The 26,892-nt window shown below is 64.4% G+C and overlaps 1 protein-coding gene across 3 annotated transcripts; it reads right to left on the bottom strand.

The window, feature by feature from the left end:
- Nucleotides 1-1,154: 1,154 nt before the first annotated feature.
- BEGAIN (brain enriched guanylate kinase associated) lies at nucleotides 1,155-26,892 on the bottom strand. 3 transcript variants are annotated; one of them, XM_058655457.1, is made up of 7 exons: nucleotides 26,713-26,892; nucleotides 14,917-14,945; nucleotides 6,683-6,844; nucleotides 5,770-5,836; nucleotides 5,273-5,380; nucleotides 3,867-3,950; nucleotides 1,155-2,885 (listed from the first exon to the last, which is right to left on the bottom strand). In XM_058655457.1, the coding sequence occupies exons 1-7, from the start codon at nucleotides 26,752-26,754 to the stop codon at nucleotides 1,527-1,529; spliced, it is 1,851 nt and encodes a 616-aa protein (XP_058511440.1). In that variant the 5' UTR covers nucleotides 26,755-26,892; the 3' UTR covers nucleotides 1,155-1,526. The 3 variants fall into 3 exon arrangements, with proteins under 3 accessions (XP_058511440.1, XP_036352151.2, XP_058511441.1); XM_036496258.2 differs by lacking the exon at nucleotides 26,713-26,892 and adding an exon at nucleotides 15,909-16,787; XM_058655458.1 differs by lacking the exon at nucleotides 26,713-26,892 and adding an exon at nucleotides 16,430-16,787.

Below are 26,892 nucleotides of genomic sequence, written 5' to 3'. Positions count from 1 at the left end.
TGGCTGGGCGGGCTCTGGGCTCTCCAGTAGCAGCAGGTGAAATGCAGTGATGCCCAGAGCCACTGTCCATCCCCCTAATGAGCAGCGGAGCCTCCTGGAGCTACAGAGCCAGTGGGCCGGGAAACTTGAGGGCATGGTCTGGGTAGAGGTGGTCCCCAAGGTGCCAGAGGTGGTGGACACAAAACTTCTGGACAAGGAGCATGAATAAGCATGTGTCCGATGACCAGGCACACAAAAAGGAGACCTACACAATGGCACATAGGCAGCTCACGGAATGGCCATGCCCATGGTGTTCACAGGACCAGGGAACAGGACACTGCAGAAGGTTGCACAGTGGGTGTGGAACACAACTACACAACCCAACACTCAACAGGGACGGCACACTTGGTGGCAGCCTGCAGGCAGACCCTGGAGGACCTGTGAATGACTGGCAGTGCCCATGGAGCCATCGGTGGTGAGGGGCAGATGGACGGACACTGGGCTCCTGCACCCACGCCACCCACCAGATCTGAGCCTGTGCCTGTAGCGTGGCAGTGGCCACAAGAGCTCCATCCCAGAGGGAATACTTTGCTAGCAAGGGGCACACTAACAGAGAAGCACACACAGGGAGTCCTCTTTCTCAGGAAACTCCTAGGAGTCTGCTCAAGGCGGAAGCAGGGGCTGGGACAAAAGAGGGAGGGAGATACAGATGGGACCAAATGACAGCAGCTGCTGGGAGGGACAGGGCAGCTGTGGTAGCAGGGAGCCACACCCAGGCTAGAGGAAGAAGAAACAGCCAAGTTGCTTTCCACTGATGTCTTTATTGATGAGTGCAAAACACAGTAGTAACGGACACGGCATGCACCTGACTGCAAGCTGCGGGGTGGGGCGGGGCCTCATACGTCTGAGGTAGAGATGGTGTGGGGGTGTGGGGAAGGAGCGCTGGGAGGGCAGAGGGAGCACCGGCCCTTCTAGGACTCAGCCCCGCCCCTTCCTGGGGCTGGGGGCCACCAAAGGCTCGGGTGGGGAGGTGTTGGCCATGTGGCGAGACAGAGTTAGACAACAGTTCCTATCCCCGGATCGGCTCTAGTTCCCATCCCCGGATCGGCTCTAGTACCCCTCTTTGTGCAGAGAAAGGGTTCCCCAGTTGCTGGTTTGCTAGGAAGGGGTCTCCCACATCAGGAGCTTGGGCGCCGCAGGTCAGCACCCTCCCCTCCCCACCCGGCACACACCCTCACCCGGCAAAATAAAGGAGCTTTGAATGGGAAACGCGTGGTTGCCATTCAGGGAGCTGGAGGCGAGTGTGCTGAGAAAAGACCCTTTTTCTCTATAAAAATAGTTTCACTTTATAAAAGGGGGACACTCGTCTCAGATGGGGAAGGAATGGTGGTGGGGAGGGCTGCTCCAGATGGGAGTTCCATGGAGGAGGTGGGGTCGGGGGCTGGGGGAGCACGGGGGCTGGGGGCGAGGCGCGCCTTCCACCCCAGGGTTGGGCCCCACAGAGGTGGGTGTGGCAGGACGGGTGGCCCCACGGTGACCACGGGTGCTCAGTTGAGCAGGGTGCCGTAGAGCTGGGCCTTGGTGAGGCTGTCCTTGCGGCTCAGCCCCGAGCCACCAGTCCGCGGGAAGGCCTGCTGGGGGCCGAGGCGTGCAGCTGGGTGCACCTCGGGAGAGGCCTCCATGGAGCTGGGCTCCAAGGAGTCCCTGGAGCCAGGCTCGGGCTCGGGGCTACTGACAGCCCCACAGAGCTGCACCCCAAGCCTGTCGCCGTCCCCCTCGCTGGGGGGGTAGCCTGGAAGGGGGTCTGCGGCGCGGCCAGGGCTGAGGCTCCGGTCCCCGGCAGCCCGCAGGAAGCAGGGCTCGGCCAGGTGGCCCTGGGAGAGGTCGTCCCCCTCAGAGAAGCTGTCAGCCTTGTAGCTGGCATAGAGGGGGCTGGCGCGGCCCTCGGCCTTTTCGCCGGGGCTGCCGCTGCTGCCGCCACCCGCGCCGTAGTAGCGTTCCGAGAAGCTGCAGGGCGAGACGCGGCCCGCGGTGCCAGCCGGGTAGGAGTAGGCACCGATGTCCTCCACGCTCAGGGGCCGCCACTGGCCCCGGACATCCTCCCGGGAGAGCCGCGCGGCCCCGGGCTTGGCCCGCAGGCTCCACAGGTTTGGGGGCATCAGGGCCTGCTGGGGACCTGGCGAGGCCGGGAAGCGGAAGGACTCGGCCGGGTACGGTGACACGGTCCGCCCGAAGCCAGGGGCCCCCTCGGCCTCGAGCGGGGCCGCGACCGCAGCCGTGGCCTTGGCGAAGCGAGGGCTGCCCTCGTAGGCGGCAGCGGTGGCCGGCGGCTTGCGGTCGAAGAGCTCGTCGCGGCTGTTCAGGTAGATGGCCTGCTGCGAGGCGGTCAGCGTGCTGGCCTGTGCGTGCTCCTTCTCCTCCGACGTGGCGCTGAAACTTGAGTACGAGCTAGACGTGGGCAGTGAACCCGCGTAGGCCGCAAAGGCCTCGCGCCGGAAGCCCGGGGGGAAGGCTGTTGCCTCAGCTTCCTCCTCCTCCTCAGCCGCGCTGTCGGTGGAGTTCTGAGGGCGCAGGAAGCCCACGTCGGTCACGGGCGCACCCACGCTGGGCCGCCGGTCGCGTCGCCGCTCCTCGGGGCAGTAGAGGGCCGTGTCGCTGCAGTAGGTGTCACCCTTGTACGGGGCCCGGGGGCCAGGCTGCTGGGCGCCGTCCCGGAAGGCCAGGTCACGGGCAGAGGCATCTGACAGGCGGGAGGACAGGCTGCCAGGGTCGGGCTTCTCCAGCACCTTGGCGATGACGCACGTGGGCACGCTGTCGGCGTAGGCCGGGTGGCAGAGCGGGGCGGGCAGGCTACAGCCGTGCTTCTCCAAGTGCAGGCTCAGGCGCTCCTGGAAGTCGGATGGCAGCTGGAACGGGCGCCACAGGGCACAGGGAGGAGGGGGGAGGGGAACACAGGGGTGCCGGTCAGTGCACCGCTAGCCCTGGCCCCGAAGGCCGAGGACCGTGGTAACAGACGCGACCCACACGACAGGTGGATGGACAGACGGATGGACTTGGCACATCACATGGTGGCAGCGGGGACCGGGCCACTCCTCCTGAAGGAGCTTCTGGATGAGTGGGTGTTCTCCGCGCCCGGGGTGGGGGATGCCCGGTCACTTTCACCCACACTTCCTGCCCTGACTCCAGCAGGGCCCCAGCAGAGTCCAGAAGCCTGCCTGGCCTGCCGCCTGTCCCCCCATGCTGCTGCACTCCCATCCTCCAGAGGGAGGCTCCTTTTCTGGCCTGTGGGCTCTGCTGGGGCCCCTGTCCCACTGCTCCCCCACCGTCACACTGCCTGGGTACCCCTGAACAAGACAGACTCAGAAACAGATGCAACAAAGATCTAAGGGCCAGGGCTGCGCCCTCTGCGCACTCCACGCCAGCGCCTGGTATCATGCCACTACTGTTTGATCTATTTTGTGTGTGTCTTAGATGGGGCCCGGGCCGGGGCAGAGGGTGTGGACAGAGGCCCAGTGGGAGACTGCATGGAGGTGGGGGTCTCGGGGCACCTGACTGCTCTGAGTTTTCGCCATACTTCCTGTTCACCCATGGCTGAGACCAAGTCCCTCACCCTGCAGCTGGCTCTCTTGTCCAGGAATCGGGCACTGCCAGGGATGGAGCCTGAGCCCCAGGGCTGCTGGGAGAAGCACATCAGTGCCCAGTGGAGGGCTGGCAGCAGGTAGCACTGGGCAACTCAGGGTCGCAGAGCCTGTCTGGCCAGGGCGTCCACAATGGAGTGAGGAGGGGCTCACCCAGCATCGTCCTCCTCAAGGGCAGGGATGGCCTCAGGGTGGGGCGGGTCACAGAGGAGCCCACAGTGTCCTGGGGCGGGGCGGGGCCCACGTTACCTCCGACACTTTATGGACCCTGCCGTAGGTCTGGCTGCACTGCAGCAGCTGGGCAGCTAGATTGCAGTCCTTCCTACAGAGCTCCTAAAAGACAAGAGAAGGCATTCGGCGCGGCCCACCCCAGCCCAGGCCCCCCGCCGCGCGGACCGAGGGGCCAGCGGGCAGCCGTGTGGCCGGCAGGACCAGCATCTGCCAGATGGGGTGGGGAGTGGCCTCATCCTGACCTGGAGCTGCAGGCGACTGAGGGGCCCCGCAGAGGGTGGCAGCCCCTCACAGGTTGAGGTACGCTGGGGCCTGGAGGATCATGGGCTCAAGGACCCAGTCATCCTGGCCCCAGCCTGCCAGCATCCCTCCCGAGACGGCTCGGTGGGTAGCACTGGGCCTCTCACGCTCGCCAACTCATGCCCCTTTCTCAGTGTGGTCTGGTAGTGCAGCTGGCTGCGTGGCTGGGGCAGGGGTGTGACCCCAGGTCCGGGTTGGGGGCTAGCTCAGCCTCCTGAGCGGAAAACAGATGCAAACAGTAGGAACGCAAGGTTTGCGTTGTTCTCTGGAAATCTCTGTTGCCTGTGCCTGTGGCTGGGTTCCCTTCTCACTCCTCCAGCAGCTTCACCCTGTAGACCCCGTGAGCTGCCTGGTCGCAGGTGCAGCACGGCCACCAAGAGGCTGCCCATGCTCACAGTGATGTGGCATGTTCTGGTCATGGGCAGCAGGGGTTCCTCAGGCAGACCGGCTGGCTGGGGACCGCACTTCCCTTGGCTCTGGAGGGGCCTGCTCCCTCAGCACCCACCTCCAGGGCCCTCCTGGCCTCCAGGGCCTCCCTGTCCTGCCCTGATTGGCTGCGACCCTGCGCTTGCCCGCTCTCCCTTTGGTCCTCTACTTACACACAGAGTGCGTACCCCAACTCCCACCCCGAGGCCACCCCAGGTCCCCAGGCACCTCCAGGGCTTGGCTCTTCTTCAGCTACCACCTCCTGCAGATCTGGCATGAGCAGTTCCTTCTAAAGCTTGCCCAGGGACGGCCCCTCTCACTGCTACCCCACTCCCTTGCCAGGGCCACCCATACCATGAGCCTGGTGCCTGGAAGGACCTGGCAAGGAGCAGGTGCTAATTAAACGTGTATGGTCAGCATCTTGGGCAGGGTGGGCCCAGCTCACAGGGCCACACAGTTCTGATGTGACCCAGGAGCTGGCCCAAACCAGGTTTCCTGAGTGGGTGTGATCAGGTGGCCTTGCATTCCCCAGCACAGCTCCTGCTGGCAGAAGTCGGCCCTGCCCTGTGCCAGGCCTCTGGAAGCCCTGAGCAACCCGGGAGGGGGGCACCGGCGCCCTCAGGGCTGGGAACCCCTCCATGTCTAAACAGCCATGACTTCGTGGGCCGCGCTCAGCAGCGGGTACGCACGCCACTCACGTTGTCCTCTGACAGCTTGTCGATGGTCACCTTGGCCTCCAAGAGGTGGCTGTTGAGAGCAACGATCTCATGGCTCAGGGCGCGCTTCTCCTCCTCGTAGTGCTGGCCCTGGTGGGAGGAGGTGGTCAGCCCAGGGGCTGGCACTGCAGCCCAGCCGGGGCACAGAGTTCAGCCGCTACTCCTCTCAGGGCTTCCGCTTTCCATTGGCAACCCAAGGACAGCCCCCTGCGTGGGAACCCTGTATGCTTGCAAGCACCCATTTTTGGTTTTCAGAGACAAAAATGCTGCACAAGACCAGGGAGAGAAGGGACTTCCTTATCCTGTGATGCAGCCCTGCAGCCCTGGAGTCAGCCTGCTGAGCCCCTGAGGCATCAGGCAGGAGGTGCTGTGAGCCAGCCCCAAGCTGGCCGAGCAGTATGCTGGGCAGGGAGGCACAGGGGCCAGCCCTGAGCCAGCTGGGCAGTGTGCCAGGCAGGGAGGGCAGGGGTCAGCCTCACCATGCGGTACAGCTTCTCCTCCAGCTCCTGGTTGATCCGCTGCAGTGCCAGGTAGTTGCTCTGAATCCTGCGACGTGACGGGAGGCAGTGAGGTCACCGCCATGCCTGGCCTTGCTGCCCAGCCGTGCCCCACCAAGCCGACCCAGCAGCCCCACCCCGGCGTGGGGGTGCGGAGCAGGCAGTGCCTGAGCAGCATTAACTGCTGCGGAGCTTCTTCCCGGGCCCCCACAGGCAAGAGGGAAGGCTTGCTATTTCACGTAGCTGCAAGGTCCCCACTCAGAACCAGCAGAGTCCCAGGGCACACGTGGTACCTGGAGCGTGACCATGGGGCTTAGGGTTCACTGGCAAGCGAACAGGGGGTCGGGACCTGGCTGGACAGCACCTCTGATGCGGGTGGGGTGGGGCCGAGTCGTGCAGGGACCAATCTGGGACTGGTAACCTGGCGGTGTCACTGCCACCCCCTGCCAGTGGGCAGAGTGAGGTGAATGTGCTTAAAGCAGCAATGCCAGGGCTGGGGCCTGAGCAGAGGCCCGTCCGGCACCAGCCACGCTAGGAGTCCATGGTGACAGGATGCCCAAGGAGGAGCAACTGCCCTGCTGGCCAACTGCCAATAGCCTGGCTATGTTCGCCCAAGAGCAAGCTTGCCTTCACTTGGCATTCTCATGCAATCAGACAGGATGGGCCACACCACCGTGCAGAAGATGTCCCTTCTGTGGAACCTGGCCCACCTGGCACAATGCCTCCTGAGTCCTGATCCCATTCCCCACTGCTTCTCCAGGGGTCTGTCAGCAGATGGCCTTGTAGCAAGAGCTTAGAGCCCCAGCTGAAGGGACCCACAGGCCGTGGCAGAGTGTCCGCAGCCATGGCCGAGGGGTGCCATGGCCGAGGGGTGCCATGGGTGGCCCGGCCTCACCTGCGCAGCTTCTCTGTGACTTTCTCCAGCTCCTCCTGCGCGCGCCGCAGCTCAATCTCCAAGTAGTGGCGGGTGGAGTCGAACTCGGTCTCGAGCCTCTCCAGCTTGTGTGTGGTGTAGGACAGCCGCTTGCGCAGCTCGCCCTTCTGCTCCTGCAGCGCACTGCAATGAGATGTGCGGCAGCTGGCAGCGCTCAGCTGGCGCAGGGGGAGGGGCCCGCAGCCCATCATGAGGGAACCCTGGATGCTGGCTGGTGTGGACACAGCTGCTGAGGCCCAGGGGTCAGGCCCAAGGTGTGAGCAGCTATAGGGAGGACCGCAGAGGCCCAAGGCTACTCTCTCTTGCCCAGAATGCCCTGCCATTTCTCTGGGCCTGGGGGACAGCTGGTACCATGCCGTGCCCAGGTGCCCCCCATGGTGGGCAGAGAGACTGCACAAAGCATGCCAAGCTATGACCAGTCCCAGCCTGCTCAGTCCTCCTCCATAAGGCCTTCTGGGGCTGAGACGGGAATCTTCAGCTCTGGATCAGGGTTCCCCATGATGGTAACAACGCACACAACACATGCCCCAGCTCAGGGTAACTGGCTGCCATGGTGGTGGTGGGTGATGCACTGTGACGGGGGTCCTCTGGCCTGGGGCAGGCAGGGCCTGGGAGCCCTACCATGCTGGAGGAGCACAGTCAGAACTCCTGGCCCCAAAGCCCAGCAAGTGGGAGACGTGAGGTGTCTTCAGGCTGGGCCCCAAGGGTAACCCACACGGCATGCACCCAGCCCCCCGGCCCAGCAGCTCTGGGTGGCAGACGGGGCCTTGTGCTCCCACATAAACTCAGAGTTGCTTAGGGCTACAGGAGAGGGCTCCTCCCCAGGGTCCTGGCAAGGGGAGGTGCGAGAACCAGCAAGGAGAGTGGGAGGGGAGTGCTGCCCAGCCACACGCTGCCCACATGCAGCCATTCTTGCTGCCTCACCCAGGCTCCTCTGCGGCTTCCTCCAGGCAGCCTTCCATGGCTGCCCCATCGCAGCTCTTCTGCTTCCTGGAGGACCTCCTGTTGCCCAGGCCTCACCTTGGCTACAGGCAGTGGAAGCAGGCTCTCCAGTCGGCCGCTCCCTGCAGGGCTCTCAGCCCCGGATGTGGGCAGCTGTGTGCCCCGGGGGAGTGAGAATGGCATCTATCTACTGCCCAACTCCACCTCGAGTCCTTGGTCCTCACCCCCTCAGGACGCCTTGCTGCCCAGCCCTGCCCCATCACCCCAGATCCTCTCAAAGCCAGTGCCCCCCATCAACTGGGACTGCCCACTGCCCATTACCTAGTCTGCCCACCCCACAGGGCACCCAGCCATCTTTCTTCTCTCCTCCTTTAGCTCCCAGCCCAGGGCTGGTCCTGGGTCATCACAGTTGAGAAAGACAGACGGGGCCCCAAGCTGGGGAGCCCAGTCAGTAGGGCGCAGACATCAAGGCAAGTGCCCAGGAGGCAGCAGCTACCTAGAGCCTCCATTCACCCTTGGCCTCCAGCTGGCCTTCTAGCCGCCCTGTGCAGCTCCCACTCGGCCAGTCCTCCCTAGCCCTGGCCAGTTCTTGGGCTGGTTAAGCACCCAGCCCCTCCCAGTCTGTCTGCCCACCTGCCCCGCTGCACCTGCCTCCGAGGCCCACCAGGATCAGCCAACCACCCCCAGACCTGCCCCGCCCGCATGTCCCCACCCGGCCATTCCCCGCTCCTGCCAAGTGCCATCATTGTGCTGCAGCTTCCGTGGCCTCACCCTCCTGTCCAGCCACCACAGCTTCCCACACCCCAGAGACCACCCTAGCTGCCCTCCACCGGCCCCGCCCAGGCACAGCACAGTGAGCCCTCCTTGCCCCAGGCTGCACTACACCCCACTTCCTGCACATCAGGCTGCAGGCAGAACCCCAGGCCTCTCTCAACTGTCCCAGGTTCTGTCATGTCCGGCTCTGCTCAAATGCCACCTCTTCCAGGCAGCCTTCCTCGGTTTCCCCTTGCTGAGGGCTGCCTCGTCCCGCTCTGGGGACCCCCGTTCATCCTCACCTGCTGGAAATCTTGCCGGCCCTCCCTTGAGCACGCTCCCCACTCATCCTCATGGGGGGGTAGGTCAGGGCTGTAACCTCAGGGTCCTAGGTCTTGTGAGAGCCACTCTGCCCTGTGTCCTGTGGGTCCGTGCCACACCAAGATCACAGTTCTGCTGCAGGCACCTTCACGCGGGTGGGCTCTGTCTCTACATCGCCCTGCCACCAGCTCATGGGCTCCCTGGGGCTCCAGCTGGCTGCTGAGAGCCAACGGCTCCCAGCTCCCACTGTCCAGAGGACACTGAGGCCAACTGTGTGAGTGCACGCCTGTGTGTGTGTGTGTGTGTGTGTGCCCAGCACAGTGTATACATGTGCCCAAACACTGTGAGCACATGTGTGTGCACCCAGAACTGTGAACATGCATGTGTGGGTCCAAGCATGGTATACATGAGTGTGTATCCAAGCACCATGAGCACACGTATGCCCAAGCATGGTGGGCACATAGGTGTGTGGGCCCAAGCACGGTGTGCACGTGTGTGTGGGTGCAAGCATGGTGTGCACGTCTGTGTCCAAGCACCATGTGCATGAGTGTGTATCCAAGCATCATGCACACGTGTGTGCCCAAGTACAGTGTGCATGTGTGTGCACGCACGTGTGTGTGCACTGGGGCTGAGAGGAGAAGATTGTGGTGACTCAGGGGCCAGGGCACAGGGGAGCCTGGCCACCCCTAGGGGACAGGACTTCTGGTGCAGGACCTGCCTGCCTCCCGGTCCTTCTGGGCCTGGCACCCTGTGACTGGCTCCCATCTTAGCTGCAGTCAGCAGAGGCCGTGTGGCCAGCCTGCCTCATCTCATCAGGCCGCCACAGCCCTAACCCGCTGCCCCGTGTGCCGGAGCCTACGCCATGTGTCCTGGGGAGCCCTCGGCAGGGCTGGGGGGCAGCCGCAGTGCCACCCCGGGGCCCAGGCATCCACTGTGTCTCGCCGCAGTGCCACCCCGGGGCCCAGAGTCCGCTGTGTCTCCTGCTCAGAGCAGCCACTTCCCTGCTCTTCAGCTGACTCTGGGCCCCTCCTCCAGGGAGAGCTTCCTGACTGGCCCTCTGGGTCAGAAACCCTCCTAACTGACCTCCTCCAGCCCTGCCCTCCTCCAGGGTCCCAGGGCCTGGGGCAACGCCACAAAGCAGGCAAGGCCCAATGGGGCAGTTGGCCCAGGAAAGACTCAGAAGGGGGGGACTGGCAGAAGGCTGAGGGTCCAAGGAAGGTGGCAGGAGGCAAGGCCACCTAGGCCACGGGGTGACTGTCCTCATGTCCCTCCACACCCACCCACTGCAAGTCCCGACTCCCCATGGTCTCTACTGTTGAGCGTGGACTTCAGGCAAAGATCCGCACAGTCACATGACCACAACATGGGGAGGCGGGGGCAGGGGGATGCAACTGGCCTTCCCACTTCCTACTGGGGGCCCATCTCCTGCATCCCACCACGGGCCCCCAGAGCCCGGGTCCAGGTGACAGGCCTGTCAGGGGAGACAGAAGGGAAGGTGGACCCCAGCACAGGGCTGGGTGTCCAGATGCTGCAGCCCACAGGTTTCCAAACAGCACTGATCTCAGCCGTGCCCCTCACAGGAGCCCTCACTCCATCCCTGCCACACCTGCACTGCCAGCTCCCCCACCCCACCTGCTGCCTGCACTGACTGGGCAGGCCCCACCAGCACCCACACAGGGCACTTACTGAAAGGGAGTCCCCGCTTCTCCCCACACCCCCTCCCTGGAGCCACATCCAGCCTGGCCCTGCCCTTTACACTTCTGCCTGTCCTACTGGGAAAATGCAACCATCCGCCAAGCTGCCCACCTGCCAGCACCTGCCTGCCTGGTGCTACAGGAACCTCACCCAGCGGCCTGCTGGGGCCTCCAGCACAGGCTGGAGGGAGGGGCTGCAGGCCCAGTGTAGCCTGACCACACCCTCCTCAGCGGGACAAGACCCCTCCAAGCCCACAGGCCCCTAGTTCCCAGGCACAGCCATCTTCAGGCCTCAGCAAAGCCCGCGGCTGTGCTCCCTTCAGTGCCACCCTGCCCTGGTCCTGGGCACTGCACCCTAGGGGTGCCAGCAGCCTCCTAAGAGCCATCTGCCCCGCCCAGTCTGCCCTCAGTTGAGAGGACTTCCTTGAGCCCAAAGTCGGATTCACAGCGTGGCAGGCATGCAGGAGCTGGCACTGGTGGGCCCAAGTGTCTGGTCCTGGCTGAAGGCACAGAGATTCAGAAGTGTTCCCGGGCTTCAATGGGGCTCCCTGGGCACTCCTCCACCCCGCCCAGACCCCTGCTTCCCAGCACCAGCTTGGCTGCATGGTCAGCTCTTTCCCATTCATCTCCCCTCCACATGGGGTGTAACCTAGGGAGGGGAAGATGGACTGAGGCCCCAGTGCTCCACCATAGGACCCTCCAACAAGCTTCCTTGTCCCTGCTCAGGTCACGGTAGCCACCAGGAGCCCACACTGGCTTCACACATCAGACACCCCACCAGCCTGCTCACTCTGCAAAGAGCCGGGGGCAGCTCATCCACGGGCCCGCTGGTCCAGTGTACTCAAATGCAGGGGTCATGGCCATGATTCCGCGCTGCAGCCTGGGACCCTGGGTCCCTCATGCATACCTGTGGGCCTCTCAAGGATGCCCTGGGCCCCTGGCTGGTCCCTCTGCTCCACCCTCGCCCCCAGCCACCATGCATCTCTGGATGTACACACATACTCTCTCTCACACACACACACACACACACACACACACACACACACACACACACACATATACGACAGTTTCGGGGTTAGGCTGTGGAAGGACCACAGCCTTGTGGATTTAGCCTCAGTTTTCCCTTCTGTGATGAAAGCCCAAAGGGGCAAGTGGTGACCACATGACCATCCTGGCCTTCTCCCAGAGGCTGGGCCAGGGCCTCCCTCTATGCCAGCTTCCTGGGGGTCACCTGTGGGCTGGCAGTTTCCCTGGCAATGTGACGTGGGGCCCAGGTAGCCAGCCTGAAAGATGCCTCCCCTCCCTCGCTGACCCACCAGGAAAGGCCTTACCAGAAGGCCTTGCCACATGCCACATGGTCCTTGCTGGAGACCTCTGGAAACCTGGGGTCTTCAGCCCCACACTTGACACTTCCAGACACAGCCCCACCCCCACCAGAAATCCTCACCTGCCTGAGGTGGGGGGGGCAAGTGGGAGTAGACCACCCAAGAACTGTGTGCCCACCCACATTCACGCACTGGGCCCTCAGACTCCAAGACAGGTGCTGCTACTGCCAGCGCTGTGGCACAGACACGCAAACACCTGAGGCCACACAGCCCGGAAGGGCAGGCGCAGGCCCCCAACCCAGGCAGCTCTGCTGGCCAACCAGGAGGCTGGGGACCGCGGTGGGAAGGGGCTGGCAGGGGGAGAGGATGCTCAGGAGGGGGGTGGGCCCCAATGCCCTGCCCACCTCCAGCACCTGTGCACCTGCTTGGGGCCACCTTCTCAGGAGCCTTCCCAACTCAACACACACACACGTCTCCACGTACATGATATGCACACACACCCTGCACAAGCACATGCGTGCACTCAGCACACACACGTGTATACATATCCTGTGGCCACATGTACACACACGCACATGTGGAGGGATATAAATGCACCCATATACACATGAAATAGATGTGTGCACACACACATTCCCACATGTACACACACATTCCCACATGCACACACATACGTCCACATTCAGCGAAGTGCACAAACATCTATTCACATGTGCACACACTCTCATGTGTCCATAGAACCCCTGCAGGGGCACGGAGGGTCCCCAGGACCCTGGCGCACAGTGTGCAAAGTTCTCACCAAACAGTAGGAGCCTGAGACACCACACCAGTCAGACCATCAACTGCTGCTCATCAACAGCACTGAAGAACCACCAGCAGGGCAGCCCTTGCAGGAAACCCACAGCCAACGCAGCAAGGCACGAGTGGCAGGAGCCACAGACCCACCCAGAGAGAAAACATGCAGACTTGCCAAGAACAACCCAGAGAGGGGCCAACAAGGGTCAACATCACCCCAGAGTCCACACACCTCCACCCAGGCCGTGAACACCCAACATGGCCAAGGCGCCCTATGCCCTGATGGCAGCAAACCGGACAGTTGCCCTGGAAAGAAGCCACCAGCCAAAGCGCAGGCTGGAGGACTCAGCAGATGACAACAGTGGGAAGCAACTGAGCAAGAAACAGCAACCCAAGGGGTGGCACCCCGGGGGGCCTTGGGCTGGCAGTGTGAGCTGCGTGCCTGGGGCTGCAGGTGCCAAGGGTCTTCCTCAGGTATTCACTTAGTGGTGGAGACCTTTACAGTCCTGTGTGCCTGCCACTGGGCACAGCTGGACTGGGCAGTCCGACAGGTCTCCAGCATCCCTCGGCTGCTCCCCTAGGGGAGTGGCAGGAACCCAGGCTGCACAGAGAAAGAGGCCTGTGCGGGCAGAGAGGACTGCCGGGGAGGCAGGCTGGTCAAACCTGGGAACATGGAGGGTGCTCACGGGAGACCCAGGCTGTCCAGCAGTTGGGACCAGGAGAGCAGAGTAGGGCAGGCGGGGGTCGGGGGCAAGGAGATGGTGCGCACCAGGGCACAGCATGTCAGCCCTATCACCCATCCCTGCATGTAGCTGCACACCTGTTGCACACAGAGTTGCCCACAGGGGACACTATGGAGGACAGAGGCCACAGAGGTGGCTGGGAGAGAGCCCTGCCCTCCGCTCCTCAGCTGTTGCTGCTTCCCGAATGCCCCAGGCCATTGTCACTCTTGTCCCTGGAGACTCCCACCATATTTCAGGCCTCACCCTACATCCCCACTTCTTGGAAGCCCACCTGGCTCTCTAGGACCGGGACTCCAGAGCGTTGTAGAAGACCCCCACGGCACCCATCCCGACGTTTGTTGGGCACCACAGTGGCACGGGGTGACATGAGTCCTGTGGTTTGCTCAGCAAGTGCTGAAGGGGGCCTGCCAGACTCAGACCTGCCCAGGTCTGACCCAGACCTGGAGCTGTGCAAAGCCTGCACTCTGGGGGCCAGGAGGAGGACCCCTTACTGGCACCCCAAAGGCCTCCTCTTGGCTGAACAGTGGCATTCAGGGGTGTCCAAGGCCCTTTGTGTTGGGCCAGGTCCTGAGGGGGAACCACTGCCCAACTGAGGAACTGAGGCAGACAGAGGGCCAGGCTGCTGCCAGCCACTGGGTCAGTGGACCCAGGGGAGGCGCTGCGAGCACCCCCGGGCCTTGGCACCCGGACCCACCTTCACACTTGGCCCACGGCAGAGTGCAATGGCTGCCTTAGCAACCCGGGAGGCTCCCCCTGCGCTCCTGATCCCAGGGGAGGCCAAGCAGGCCTGGCCCAGCATCAGCACAGTCTGCCCTGGCCAGGAGGGTCTCTTCCCTGCCTGGATTGGGGAGCCCTGACAGAACTCAGTGACGGGTGCACCTGTTCCCTCAAGGGACCAGGACCCCCCTAGAGCCAGGGCTGGGCTCCTGGGAGGTCTCTGGAGTGGAGAGGGGGCCCAGCTGGACACTCAGCACTGGGGTCATCCTCTCCCTAGTGACTGAGCAGGTCCACAGCCCATCCTAGGGTCCCAGGGCTAGGGTCAGAGCACCCTGGCCAGGGCAGACTGTGCTGATGTTGGGCCGGGCCTGCTGCCCACACTGGGCCTGGGCTCCGACTCCAGAAGCAGAGAGGTGTTCCTCGAGTAGCAGTCAGGGTGGTCGCTGAAGCCGCCGAGCGGGAACATTACACTGAGCTGCTGCCAGGCCCACCGCCAAGGGCTCTCGGTGCAGTCCACGGGGCGCAAAGTTTGGCGCCGCTGTAGGGAGGCCACTCCCCAGACGCTGTTGCGGGATTCCCCCAAAATGGCTCCAAGTCGCACTGGCCTCCACTGGCGGCTAGGACTCCACCCCCACCCCGCCCCCACGAGGCGGAAACTTAACCGCTCCGGACCACGCAGCTGCCCGCAAGGATGGGGGCTGGGTGGGGGCGGCCAGGGCCGGGGAGCCGGTGCGTAACAGTGGGGACAAGAACACCCAGCATCACCCCCCCCACACACACACCCCGGCCCGCGCTGGTCGTGGCTGGCGCAGCCCCCATCCCCGGCCGCAGCAAGGTGCCCGCCGCGGCGCGCGGCCCAGGGACGCCCCCCTCCCGGACCAGTCCTCGCGAGTCGCCCCACTCACCTGAGTTTCTCCATGTCTGCGGCAGAGGCCTGCGAGAAAGCAAAGGAACGTGTCAGCAGGCGGGAGGCGTGCGCTCCGCGGCCGAGCCGGGCACCCAGGGGCACCCCGCGTGGCTTGGTCCCTGGAGCCCGGCCCGGCGCGCCGCCCTCCTCCCCGCGCCCGGTCCCCGGCCGCGGCCTTGGGACTCGGGGGGCGCCCCGGGCGGCGGTCGAGTAACAGGTGAGCCCGCCCGGGCCGACGCGCTCCCCAGCTCCGAGTTACGCCCCCCGGGGCGAGTAGGGGGCTGACGGGGCACGCGGGACGCCCCGGCCCGGGGCGCGCTCAACCTCGGCGGCCAGAGGGGTGCCCGGCCCCGGCCCCGGCCCCGGCCCCGGGCACTCTCGGGCCGCCGCGGCCCCCGCCGCTCCCCGCCCCACCCGTTAACCCTTACAGCCCCGCGCACTCCCTCCGGGAGGAAGCCGGAATCGCTGCACCTGCGAGTCGGAGAATGTTTGGGGTCGCACGGGACCGCAAGAGCGGACACTCACACAACCCAAGCGCGAGGGCATTCGGAACCTTCAACTCCTGAGTCGGGCACCCCGCTGCCCTCGGATTCGGGGGTTCCAGGCCTGGCTCGCCCCTCCCGGGCCCGCGGGATTAACCCCAGCACGCCCGGCTCGCCAGCGGGGCTCCCTGCCGGGCTTGCGCAAAGCCGCCGCCGCCGCCGCGCGCGCCAGGGAGACCCTCCCCGCCCAGCCCCGCGCCGCCCGCCCCGCCCGCCCCGCAGCCCCTCGCGCACCGGGCGGCAAGGCGGGAGGGGGGCGCGACCCACCGGTGCCGTTAACCCTGTGGGGGCCGGCGCACGGCAGGCACCGCGGGCGGGCTCGCACTTCCTGCGTGGAGCGGGGGGCGCGGGGCAGGCGCCCAGAGCCCGGGAGAGGCCGCTCTCAGGGGCTGTCCCCTCATTTCTGCGTGGGGGTCGGGGGTCCGAGCCCGGGGGCCGCGCCACAGACCTGGGAAGACTGGTGACTGCCCATCCCGGCCCCTGGCGCCGGGCGCCGCCGCCGCGTCCGCCGGGAGCGCGCTCCGCTCGGTCCGGGCCCCACGCCGCCTCCCCCACGGCCCCGCCGGGCGAGGGCGCAGCTTGGCCCCGGGGGCCTCGGACCGACTCGGCCGCCAACTTCCCAGCCGCTCGGGCAGACCTCCCCCAGCCTCAGCTTCCTCTCCCAAGACTGAGGCAGAGAGGAGAGGGGCGCGAAGTGGACGAGGCACTGAGTGGCACTGTCCCCGGGGCGGGCTGCGGAGGGGCTGGGGTCGGCAGGACTTGCCGGGGCGGGGAGGGCTCCCAGGGGCACCTGCAATGGCGGCTCCCCTCCCTGGAGTCTCTAAGTTGCCGAGACCCCCGAGCCGAGCTGGGACCCCTCCTCGAAGCCGCTACCCCTCCCCACTCCCTCACCAAGGTAAAGGAGTGCACCAGGGAGCGTGCGCTGACGGTCCTCACGACATCCCTCGCCCGTGTCTGCCCCAGGCCCACCTTCTCGGTTCCCCATCACGGCGCCCGGCACACCAGATCGCATACAACAGGCGCTCAATGAACGCAGATGGTGCCCGCCAGGCTCCTATAGCGCCCTAACGGTGTTCTTCCCGGCCTTCTCGGCTCCTGGCTGTGGGCTTCTGGGCAGAAGTTCTGTGCGCTCTCCAGGACAGCCCTGGCACGGAGCAGGCTGGGCCACCCCCCCACCCCACGCCTTCAGCCAGCGCCGGGTGGGAGGAGCCGGCCGTTCCAGAGGGTCAAACCTGCCCCAGGATGGAAACAGCCCCCGTGAGTGTCCAGGCATCCACCAGCGGTTGCCCACTCGCTGGTCCCCGTGGGGGAGGAGCCGGCCTGCGGGGGCTAGATGAGGAGAAGACCCTGGCTCCCATCCCTAGGGATCCCGGTCAGTGGCAAGCTCAGTGGGAGCCCTGCTCCCACTGGCAGCTCGGCTCGGTGCCCCCCCCCCCCCCCCGCGCTGCCCGCTGCTCTGCTGGAAAGCGGCCCCTCCGCAAAGCCTCCATCCTGGAGCTTGGCCGCACAAGACACCAGCCTGTGGTGGGGGAAGGGGGAAGCCTGAAACCCACTCGCTTGTGGCAGGGGACACTCTGGGAGGCCTCTGCCTCAATCACTCACAGGGAGGGGCTGGCCAGGGGGTTTGTTTAAAATTCATCAGAAAGTATTAAAATTTAATTTTAAAAATCGAGCATTAATTATTTATTTCCTATGGTTCAGCTCTTCTGGGAATTCCTCACCCCCACCCTAGGGGCTCAGGACGAGGTAGGGAGCTGCATGGGTAGGGGGGCGGAGCCGGGCCCAGCTTGGCTGGTTTCCTCGTTTTGGGACTGCAAGGTTCTCCAAGGACCCTGAGCCTGCCCAGGGACCATCACCATCATCCTCAAAGGCCACCTTTCCCTTGCAGCTCTCGGTGGAGGCTCAACAGTCACTGGGTTAACTATACACACACACACACACACACACACACACAGCCCATGGGGACGCAGCTCATCACCTGCCAGATCTCCCCACCCTCGCCACCTGGCCATCCCTGCCGCTGCCTGCTCCCTGATGGGCCGCATGACCCAGGATCTTGGAGCGGCTCACCCAGATCCAACCCTGGGCGCTCAGCCTCCTGGGGCCTCCTAAGGCCAACGTTGGGCACCAGTTTCCTCTCTGTCCTGCGGCCAGCATGGCCATAACCAGAGGACTAGCTTGTCCATCCAGTCTGCCAGGCTGGCATTGCTGTGTCTTGCATTCACTCGATACCCCCCCGGCCCCCCCCCCCCCGTGCCTGTGGAGTCCCGTGCTGAGCAAACCAGACGCCCCTGGGGGCCCAGGGTGAGCTGCCTCTTCCCATCCATGTGTTCCAGGGCCAGGTCCGCTGAGGAGGGGGCCAGGTGGGGGCTGTCCATGTGAGCCATGCCTGGGGTCAGGGGAGTCCGGGGTAGGGGAGAAGGGGCAGATCTGGGTGGGGACAGTGCACAAGGAGCTGGCGTGGCACCTGTGTTCTGGGGGCTTGTGGGAGGACAGCATGGCCACGTGTCACCAGTCAGCATGGCTGCCCCACACTGCATCTCCCTCCAGGACTTAAGCCAGAATCCCAAGGGATGGGATACCCTTGGGTGGCCCCTCCAGATGGGGCCGAGACCCCAGAGGTCCTGGCCCTTGGCCACAGGTAGGACTGTGTCCACTTGCGCCAGGGCTGCTTTGCCCAGCTGTATGGCACAGATGTCCGGCCTAGCGGTGGCTGGGAACTGGCCTCCAGCTACAGCTGGCCGCCCGCCTGCTGGGTTTGGCCTGCAAGGTTTCTCTCTTCGCTTTTTTTTAAACATTTGATCCAACATTCAAAAATTGGGAGAGTTTACATTTTCAAACCCGTATTTTTGGCTTCTACTGAGAATTTTGGAAGCTCTGGCAACTCCAGCCTACATCCCACGTGGCAACCGCCAGGGAGCTGGTGAACACTGGTCCCTCCACATACACCTCAGGCGCCACCCACTCTGGAGAGGCTCCGCCCACACCTAGCTGGCCCCACTGACCTGCAGAGGAAGCCTGGAGGGCGAGGAAAGCCTGGGGTTTGGCCAGGTCCCACCTGGCCCAGTGCCTCTGGGAGTGTCACTTCCATCCTGGTGTGAATGAACCTGAGCCCCAAGTCTGTGATAGGATGCAAAGGCCAGAAGCTGCTCCCTGGCTCTCACTTGCTGGATCCTGCCGAGCAGTGGGCACTCGCCTGCAGCCACTCTGCACATGAGGCAGCAGCAGGGTTGACCCCCAAGGCTTCCCCACCCTGACCGGGCAGGTGGAGGCCATGTTGAGACTGCCAGGAGCCAGGAGAATGTACCCCAAGAACCCCTGCACACCTCAGGGAGCATTCTGGGGACACAGACTTGTCTAGGCCCGGAAGGAGGGAGCCCCACCCCTGCATGCCCAAATCAACACAGTCACCCCTGTCATCACCATCATCCCACTGCCTGGGTGCCATCTGCATATTGTACCCCTGCAGTCAGCACCATGGGACACTGTGGGATGCACCTGCCTGGGTTTCCGAGCCAGTCACAGCCCAGCTAGGACCCCAGCAGCCTCAGCTCTCTGAGTCCCAGTCCCTGGCCTCCTTGTCGTGGATCTAGTACCATTCTCACGGGCTAGCTCCGCCCTGCCCGCACATAGGGGACACACAAGCCCCCTGCCAAAGCTGATGCCCAGGTCTCCCTTCAAGGAGGCGCACCGCGGAGAGACCCGAGGGTCCAGCCACATCCAGAAGCAGCTTCTGCACCAGAGGGCCCTGAGAGGGAGAGATGGACCCTCCTGTGGCAAGCCCTGCACCCCTGTACAGGGATGGAAGACAGGATGCTCGCTGGGTAATGGTGCACTCAGGGCTATCTTCCATGTCACACGCAGCCGCTGCTCCTCAGAGTGAAAATGCATGCTGAGCTCCCCCTGAACCCACACACACTGGTCATGCACACAGACCTACTGCAGGGACGGTCAGTACGGTCATGCCCCTGCCCCAGGCACGCAACAGTCCCTGGCGGCTTAGGACTGGTAGTGTAGCTCCTGGCTCCTTTGTGCCCCTGGGGGCAGGGTGACCACGGGGAGCCTTGGGGCTGGCAGCCAGGCTGGGGCTCTGGAGTGCCCAGCCAGCTTCAGCCATAGCCACCAGTTACCAGGGCTCAGTGCTCATAGTGGACTCTGCCCCTGCAGCCAGCCCTGTTGCCACCGGCAGTCTGGAGTGGTCCAGCATACAGGCAGCATCTTGGGCAGCCTGGAAGGGCCCTCCCTGGACCCAGGGGTCACACAAGGTTAAAACATAAAGAGGTTGCTGCCAGGGGGCCCTGGGCCTCCAACATGCAGCCCAACTGCACTCACGGACCCTTGCTCACTAGACCCCATGCCACCTATCCGTCTGGCTGAGGGCTGAGTGTGCGCACACATGCAAGTCTGTGTGTGTGTGCGTGTGCAAGCCCAGGGCGCTGCTGAGCTCAGAGGCTCACAGTTCAAACCCAGACTCTCTGGGTCACCTGGGGCAAGCGGCAGCCCCCAGTTCTGTCTACTCCTCCATGAAGTGGAGCCAGTTAGGAAGGACCTGGGCCCTTTGCCTCCCATGTTGCTGGCGGCCTCTCCGTAGGACTCATCACCAGGGATGGGTCCCCCTGGGGGCTCTGCCTGGGCTGCTGGGGTCCTTCTCACCTGTACTTCACCCCAAAGCAGTCTCCTTGACCCACAGCCAGGAATTTCACTTAGGGATTCACTCCTTGGGCAATGAAGGTCTTCCCTGTCACAGTGGGTACCACGGGAGGGTGCACAGAGGGCCTGGGACTGGGTGAGGCAGCAGTTGTGGGGGAAGAGGAGCCTTGCAGCCCTGCTGGGGGTCAGCTGAGGCCGCAACTCACCTGGTCCAGGTGTTTCCAGGAGCAGGTAACATGGCTTCCGCGTTCCAGGCTGTCCACGCAGGGCCCCCTGGTCTCCAGGGCCGGGGCCAGCTCCCCTCTGCCAGCGGTCTCAGCAGCCGCCTCCAACAGACATGGGGCGTTCAGGGCCAGGTCCTTCTCCCCAAGAGCAGTAGCTCCTGCTGGACACTCCTGGGCCAGACCAGAGCCTTGCTCCTCAGCAGAGGTGGGCTCCTGGCTGCGGCTTCTCGGTGCCGCCCTGAAGGCCTCCAGGATCCGGGGGTCCAGCACCCGTGCGGTGACCTCATCCAGGAACCTGGAGAAGCGCAGCCTGGCCTCCCGTCTGCGACCCAGGCGTGCCATGGGGCCTGTGGCAGCTGTGCCGCCCAGACAGGGCGGGCCAGGGGCAGAGAGCAGGCCAGGTGACCGCTGGGGCGCTTCCAGGCCAGACCGGGCTGCCCAACGTGGGGGACACGTCTGGTCCTCACAAGCCGGGTAGGGGCTAGCGCTTGGCTTACGGCTGTGTGCTGTTGCACTGCCGGGCGTTTCTGCCTTGGACTCTGCAGGAGAGCTGGGGCCGGCCCGTCTTGGGCCAGAGGGATTGGGGCCCCAGGCCTGGGAGCCAGCCCCTGAGGGCATCTTCCTGGGTCAGGCCAAGGCCATGTCTCTCTAAGAGCCCCTCACCGAGCCCTGCTCTGCCTCTTCCTTGGGGCCAGGGTCTGTCCGTCCTCTGGAGGCCGGCCACCGTCCCCGACTGGCCGGGACAGGCACACATTGATCCCTAGGGCACGTGGCAGAGCCGGGCAACCTCCCAGCCTCATCGACCCTCAGTGGGAGCTGAGCCCTGAGGCGTGGACAGTGTGACAGGGAAGGTCATATCCCATGGGGCCTGGAGCGGGTGGGGCAGCTGCCACAGAGCTCAGCAGTGCACAGGGGTCACAGGCTGGGCTGGCTGGGCTGTGCACGGGGGCATGGACAGGCAGGCGGCCCACAGAGGGCATAGTCACCTCCTCCATCTCCACCACAGGTGGCCGGAAGGAGGGGAGCAGCCGTCCAGCCAGGTGGGGGCAGGCCACAGGAAGGCCTGCCGTCTTCTCCAGGAAAGCCTTGCATTCTCTTCTGGGATGCAAGATAACCCCGAACACTACAACTCCCAAGTTCCCTTGCAGTCTGGGCCTAGCCAATGAGATGCAAACAACCATCAGACACCTTGCCCTGCGTCCCTTGTTGCTCTATGGAGGTGATGTTGGGAGCTGTAGCAGCCACCCTACTCCATGAGGTAAACTTGGGACAGAAGCCATTTAACAACATAAAGGCTGGCAGGGCAGAAAGACAAAAGGAAATGGGGCCCCGATGACGCCACAGAACCTCCTTCCTCTAGTTTGTCTCTAGCTTGATTCCCACTTTGATTAAGCCAAGGTTATTTCTGGCCCTTGTTTCTAATGGCCACAAATTACGGTCGCAGGGTAGGGTGGGGGCGTGGATGCTGAGAAACCAGAGCTCTGGCATGGGTGGCCCAGCTCCCCTCTGCCTGAGGCCTCTGCAGTCGCCTCCAACAGACATGGGGCGTTCAGGGCCGGGTCCTTCTCCCCAAGAGCAGTAGCTCCTGCTGGGCACTCCTGGGCCAGACCAGAGCCTTGCTCCTCAGCAGAGGTGGGCTCCTGGCTGCGGCTCCTCGGTGCCACCCTGAAGGCCTCCAGGATCCGGGGGTCCAGCCGAGCACGACCTGCCCTCGTACGCAAAGTAAGACATGCCCATTCCACTGTCCCTCGGAAGCTGAAGCTAGGGCTCCAGACAGAGCCCGCGTGGGCTGCTGCTCTACATGGGCCCCGGCGTGGAAGGCACACACACTATGGGTGCACTGGGGAGCCCTGCTTTTCTGGGCTCAGCTGGGCCCTTCTCTGTGGCCCCAGGAGCAAGCACAGAGGCCTGCCAGGGAAGTAGATCACCAAGCCAGGCCCTGACACCTTCCTCCCTCCCTGGTCTCAGAAGCCCTGCCAACGACACACTCCCCGCCCCAGGCGTCACTATCTAATTGCCCTGCGACCTCCAGGGCCTCCTCTGTCCTTCAGAGCTGCCCACGTGCCCCTAGCACAGCCCCAGCTGGGGTCTCCAGCCACACTCACGCATGCCTTATTGCACCCCAGCTCCCTGCAGAGGGCCTGGCCCGGAAAGGTGCTCTAAGCACAGTCCCTGGGTGAGTGAACATCTGAGGTGGATGACACAAATTTCACGCTGACAGCACCCAGGCACCCCCACTCCAGAGGCCACGGACTCTAGACCGCACACCTGACGGGTGGGGGGATTCCGGCTCCTGAGAAGGCCATCGCGCCTTCCACAGTGCCCCTCCTGCCCCCATCACCAGTGGGAAAGAGGCCTGGCAAATGGCAGATCCAACTGTGAGCTCCCTTGCCAAACTCCCATCAGACCCTCCTGCCACCCCAAGCAAAGCCAGGCCAGTGCCCAGCCTAGGGCCATGGGATCCTCTGTCCTTCCCCCAGGACCCAGTCCCAGGGGTCTTTCCCTGGATCATGGTGGGTATGGACACATGAGTGCTCAGGGCCTGGCCAGCCCAAGCTCTGTACCTCTCTCTGAGTTTTAGTGGCCACTGACAAGTTTCCGTTGTCATAACAACGGTTGGCTCGTGGCTGCTGGAGGAGCTCGCTGTGCTGTGAGGCCTCGGAGGAGGGTGCCTGGGCCACGCCCCGGAAGGGAGCCTTCCTGGCTCCCTGGCACAGCAGCCTCTGCCACTGTGTCCAGGTGTTCAGTCCCTTCTAGAGCCCTCCTGGCGCCAAGCTCAGAGCTGCACCCAGGCCCTGGCCCCAACCTGCCCCCATAGGTGCAGAGTCGGAGCAAGGAGGAGCAGGAGCTGCCTGCTGCCTGGTGGTACACACGGGCACCTGCTGGCGTTGCCAGCCTGTGTGCTAGGGGGCTTTGGGGCCTGGCACATGAGCAGGTGCCATTACTTTCTGTGATTGCCCCCCGTCCCACACTCCAGTGGAGTCTGCCACAACTGCCCCAGGACACACCAGGCTCTGAGATCGCTCCTTGTGCTCCTAACCTCCCTGGCATGCTGCCTCTGGACATCTCTGAGCCGGCCTGGCACCGGGGCTGGGCTGGCAGCCGCCGGCATCCATGCCCATGCTTTGTGGCCTTGGGGTCCACACCCTGAATCTGCCCTAGTCCCCCTTCTCGGGCAGGACCTGAGTCTGTTGTTGTGGGGTGGGCTCTGGCAGCCTGCGCATTCTGGCCCCACAGTGCCTTCCAGGGTAGAGGCCCAAAGCAGGAGCGTAGGTCACGGTGGAGTTCAGTGAGCAGGGCGGCTCTCCTTTCCTGCCTACAGCCTGTCTGTATGCTATTGCTGACCTACAGCACCTCTGTGTGTGGGGAGTGGCGGGCAAGGGGACTGTGCAGGACACTAACATCAGGGAATCACGGGATGGAGGGGTCTGAAACCCCACCCACTCAGCCAGCCTGCCTCTCATTTGTGTGTCACTGCGTCCTCCGTCCCATGTCTGTGCGTCTGCCGCTGCCACCCTCCCATTCCTGTACACCCATCCCCGCCGGCCCCGCCCCGGCACCATCCTTCTCTCACACATCCACTGACACATGTCATTGGTGCACTGGTCCACCCTTCCATGCCCATATCCATGCATTCACCATGTGCTGCGCCACCTGCTAGCCACTCTCCTGGGCTTTGCACGTTTGGGACAAAGCAGAGACGGAGAGCAGGTCTCAGACCAGGTCTCCTGTGAGGATGGCAGCGATCCAGCCACTGGCCCAGCCTTCACAGCAGCTCCTCAGTGTCTGTGGCGAAAGCTGCAGCCAGGGCTGGGGTAGAACCCAGGCGCTCAACTGGCATCCAAGATGTTAGCTTAAAGCCTACCCTCATGGCTCTACCTGCACGCACCCCATCGATCCCACACACTTCATGGAGTCTGTACTCTCCCTCTCCCCTCACACACACACACTGATGGTGTCCATGTGCACACCCCCATCCATCACCCCAGGGACGAGCTATTCCTCCACCCTCGGAACTGCATCCAGAGCCATCTGAGCTTCTCCCCATCCACCATACTCGGCCCTGCTGCCCACTCATCTGTCTGTCTTGCCTCAGGCCCAGGCCTGTGTGGCTCCATCGCTGCCCTGTCCTCCCCACCCCATCAGCGCCCCCAGCCGTCCTGGCCACCATGCTCCTCACAAGCCCCTGTTCTCTGCCCGCCCGCCCAGCGCTCCGGCATCTATCACAGGTGCACTGATCTGCTCCTTCATTGCCCCGCTGCCCTGCCATCCCACCATGCACCACCTGAGGTGGGTCGTGTGAACTGAGGCTTCCCTGGACCAGGCATCCCAGCCACTGCACAAAGGCCATTCCTTGTGCTGGCTCCCAGCTGGACACTAGAGGATGCCCAGCTGAGAGAGCCTGTGGAGGCTGGTGTTTTGTTTGCCAGGCTCATGGGGCCTGCTGGAACTCCTCCCTGGCCGGGGGAGGTGGGGGGACTCCTAACACCTGCCACCCTGCTCAGGATGGATGCTCTCATAGGCAACAGCTGTGTAGAGCAGGCATGGGGGCTGAACAGAGGCTCTACCAGTGGCTTGGTGCTCCCTCCAGCTGGTGCCTGCTCTCAGGTGCTAAGTTCTAGAAGGGCAGGGCCTTGCCCAGGCTCACCCAGCACATCTGGGGTCACCCCTGGATTTGCCCCAAGAGTCTTCCCCACCTGCTCTCCCTGGCACTCGGACTGAGTTTTCTTGTACTCTGGGGACTCCAACTCTTGTTCCTTCTCTCCTGGCCTTGGTTCCCCAACCCTCCTACCCTTCCACCTGCTCAACTCCCACACAGCCTGATTCAGGAAATCATGATGGTGGACTGCCTCCAACCAGCCCTGGACGCAGGGTGGCTGTCGCCCGCTCCCATTCATTCATTCAGTCATTCTTCAATGTCACTTGAGTGGCTGCAGGAAGAGTAGCTGGTGCTGCTTCCAAGTGTTGCCATGGAGACGAGGCACAAGCTGCATGGAGGAGGCTAGTGCACAGTAGGCACACAGTAGGCGCACAGTAGGTGCACAGCCAGCCGACCCCAAATGGGCAGCCTGGAAATCGCTCCATCGCCCAGCAGAGGCCTGGAAAGCTCCTCTGAGGCCTGAGGCTCCAGGCAACCCCAGTCCTCCCAGCTCAGCGTCCCTGCTGCCCACAGCACCAGGTTAGCAGACAGGCCCGCTGACAAGCAAGCTCAGAGAGCTATAAATACGAGACAATAGCTTGGGAGGGTCCTCGAGGGCGCCACGTGCCCGTCCCCCTCCCCCGCCGCAGCCTCATGATAGTGAGACTGGGAAAATTAAGGGTTTGTGGCCCACCACCAGGGCCCCCGCTACTGCCTCCCCGCACATCACATATGCCAGCCAAAGCCAACCCTTATGGTCCCTTGCCAAGAGCCCGGTGGTACACCAGGGGCGGTCTCCTCCGGGTGGGTGTGCAGGCTCACACTGCTGCATCTGCTGGTGGACGCCCAGGGAAGGCCAAGGGCTGCCTGTGGCCTCTGGATAGCCAGGGGCTCAGGAATCCAGCGGGAGCCAGGCTCACAGAGCCTTTGCCCCACGCGGGTTCCTCAGGCTGCCCACTTAGCCACCTGCCCAGGGCTCCAGGTGGGGCGATGCCCTCACTTAGCCAAGCCTCCCTCCTCTCTCCCAGGTGCCCTCGGGAGATACTGGGAGGGCACCCACGCACCTCCTGCCCCCACAGGCACCTCCCTGGGCATGGGGTGGGGCAGAGCGAGGAAGGAAACACCTCCAAACCCGGCAGGAAACGGGAGGCTCTGGGAGGGGGCCTCAGTTTCCTCGCCTGTCAATGGGGAGAACCATGGCGCCCACTGTGCGTGCACCCCAGGAGCCGGCGGGTGTCCGACGCTGGCGTGCGCCCACACACTGCACGCGCTCGGCCCTCCGACCCGGGCCCAGCTTGCTCCTGGCGGCTCCTCGCTCTGCTGAGCTCGCCCTTCCCCGGGAACGGCTGCAACTGGGAAGCGGCCCTCACCCTCTCCCCCGCCCCCCACTCCAGCGCAGCGGCGGGTCCTGCTCCCCAGGCCGCGAGCCCCGCCCTTCTTCCAGCGCAGGTGGGCGGCGCAGACCCGCACGCTGGACCCGGGCGCTCCAGGTCGGCCCGCGGGGCCCAGGGCAGAGCGCCGCGGCCTAGAGACCCCGCCCCATCCGAGCGCACCCGCTCCCCCGGCGGGCTGGGTGCACCTGCAGCGCAGGGGACACCCCAGGCCGAGGAGTCGCCCCTCGCCAGAGCGGAGAGGGGGAAGGGAGCGCAGGCCGCCTGCGGCGCTGCCAGGGACCGCTCCGGGCGTGGGTGGCGTCCGCCCCGCCCCCGCGCCGTGCCTTGCGGGCTTCAGGTACTCACCGCCCGGCGGAGCCGGCCCGGCCGGCGGCCTCCCGTCCACATGGCCCCGGGGTAGCCGCGCCGCTCGCCTCCCGCCGCCGCGCTCCGGTCCCGCCGCCGCCCCCTCCCCTCCGAGGCCAAGCGCGCGGGGAGCCGGCGCGGCCGGGGCTCCCCCACCCCGCCTGGCTTCCCGCAGGCAGC

This window comes from Ochotona princeps, chromosome 26 (genome assembly GCF_030435755.1).
Source record: "Ochotona princeps isolate mOchPri1 chromosome 26, mOchPri1.hap1, whole genome shotgun sequence".
NCBI lineage: Eukaryota > Metazoa > Chordata > Mammalia > Lagomorpha > Ochotonidae > Ochotona > Ochotona princeps.
The sequence above is the reverse complement of the archived record's forward strand: the minus strand, read 5'-3'. Positions and strand labels throughout refer to the sequence as shown.

Coding starts and splice junctions, on each gene's coding strand:
- BEGAIN (XM_058655457.1), bottom strand. CDS start 26,754: ATGTGGACGGGAGGCCGCCGGCCGGGCCGGCTCCGCCGGGCG. Junction 14,946..26,712: donor CGGGCCGGCTCCGCCGGGCG/GTGAGTACCTGA, acceptor GCTTTCTCGCAG/GCCTCTGCCGCAGACATGGA. Junction 5,381..5,769: donor AGGAGAAGCTGTACCGCATG/GTGAGGCTGACC, acceptor TCCTCCCACCAG/GGCCAGCACTACGAGGAGGA.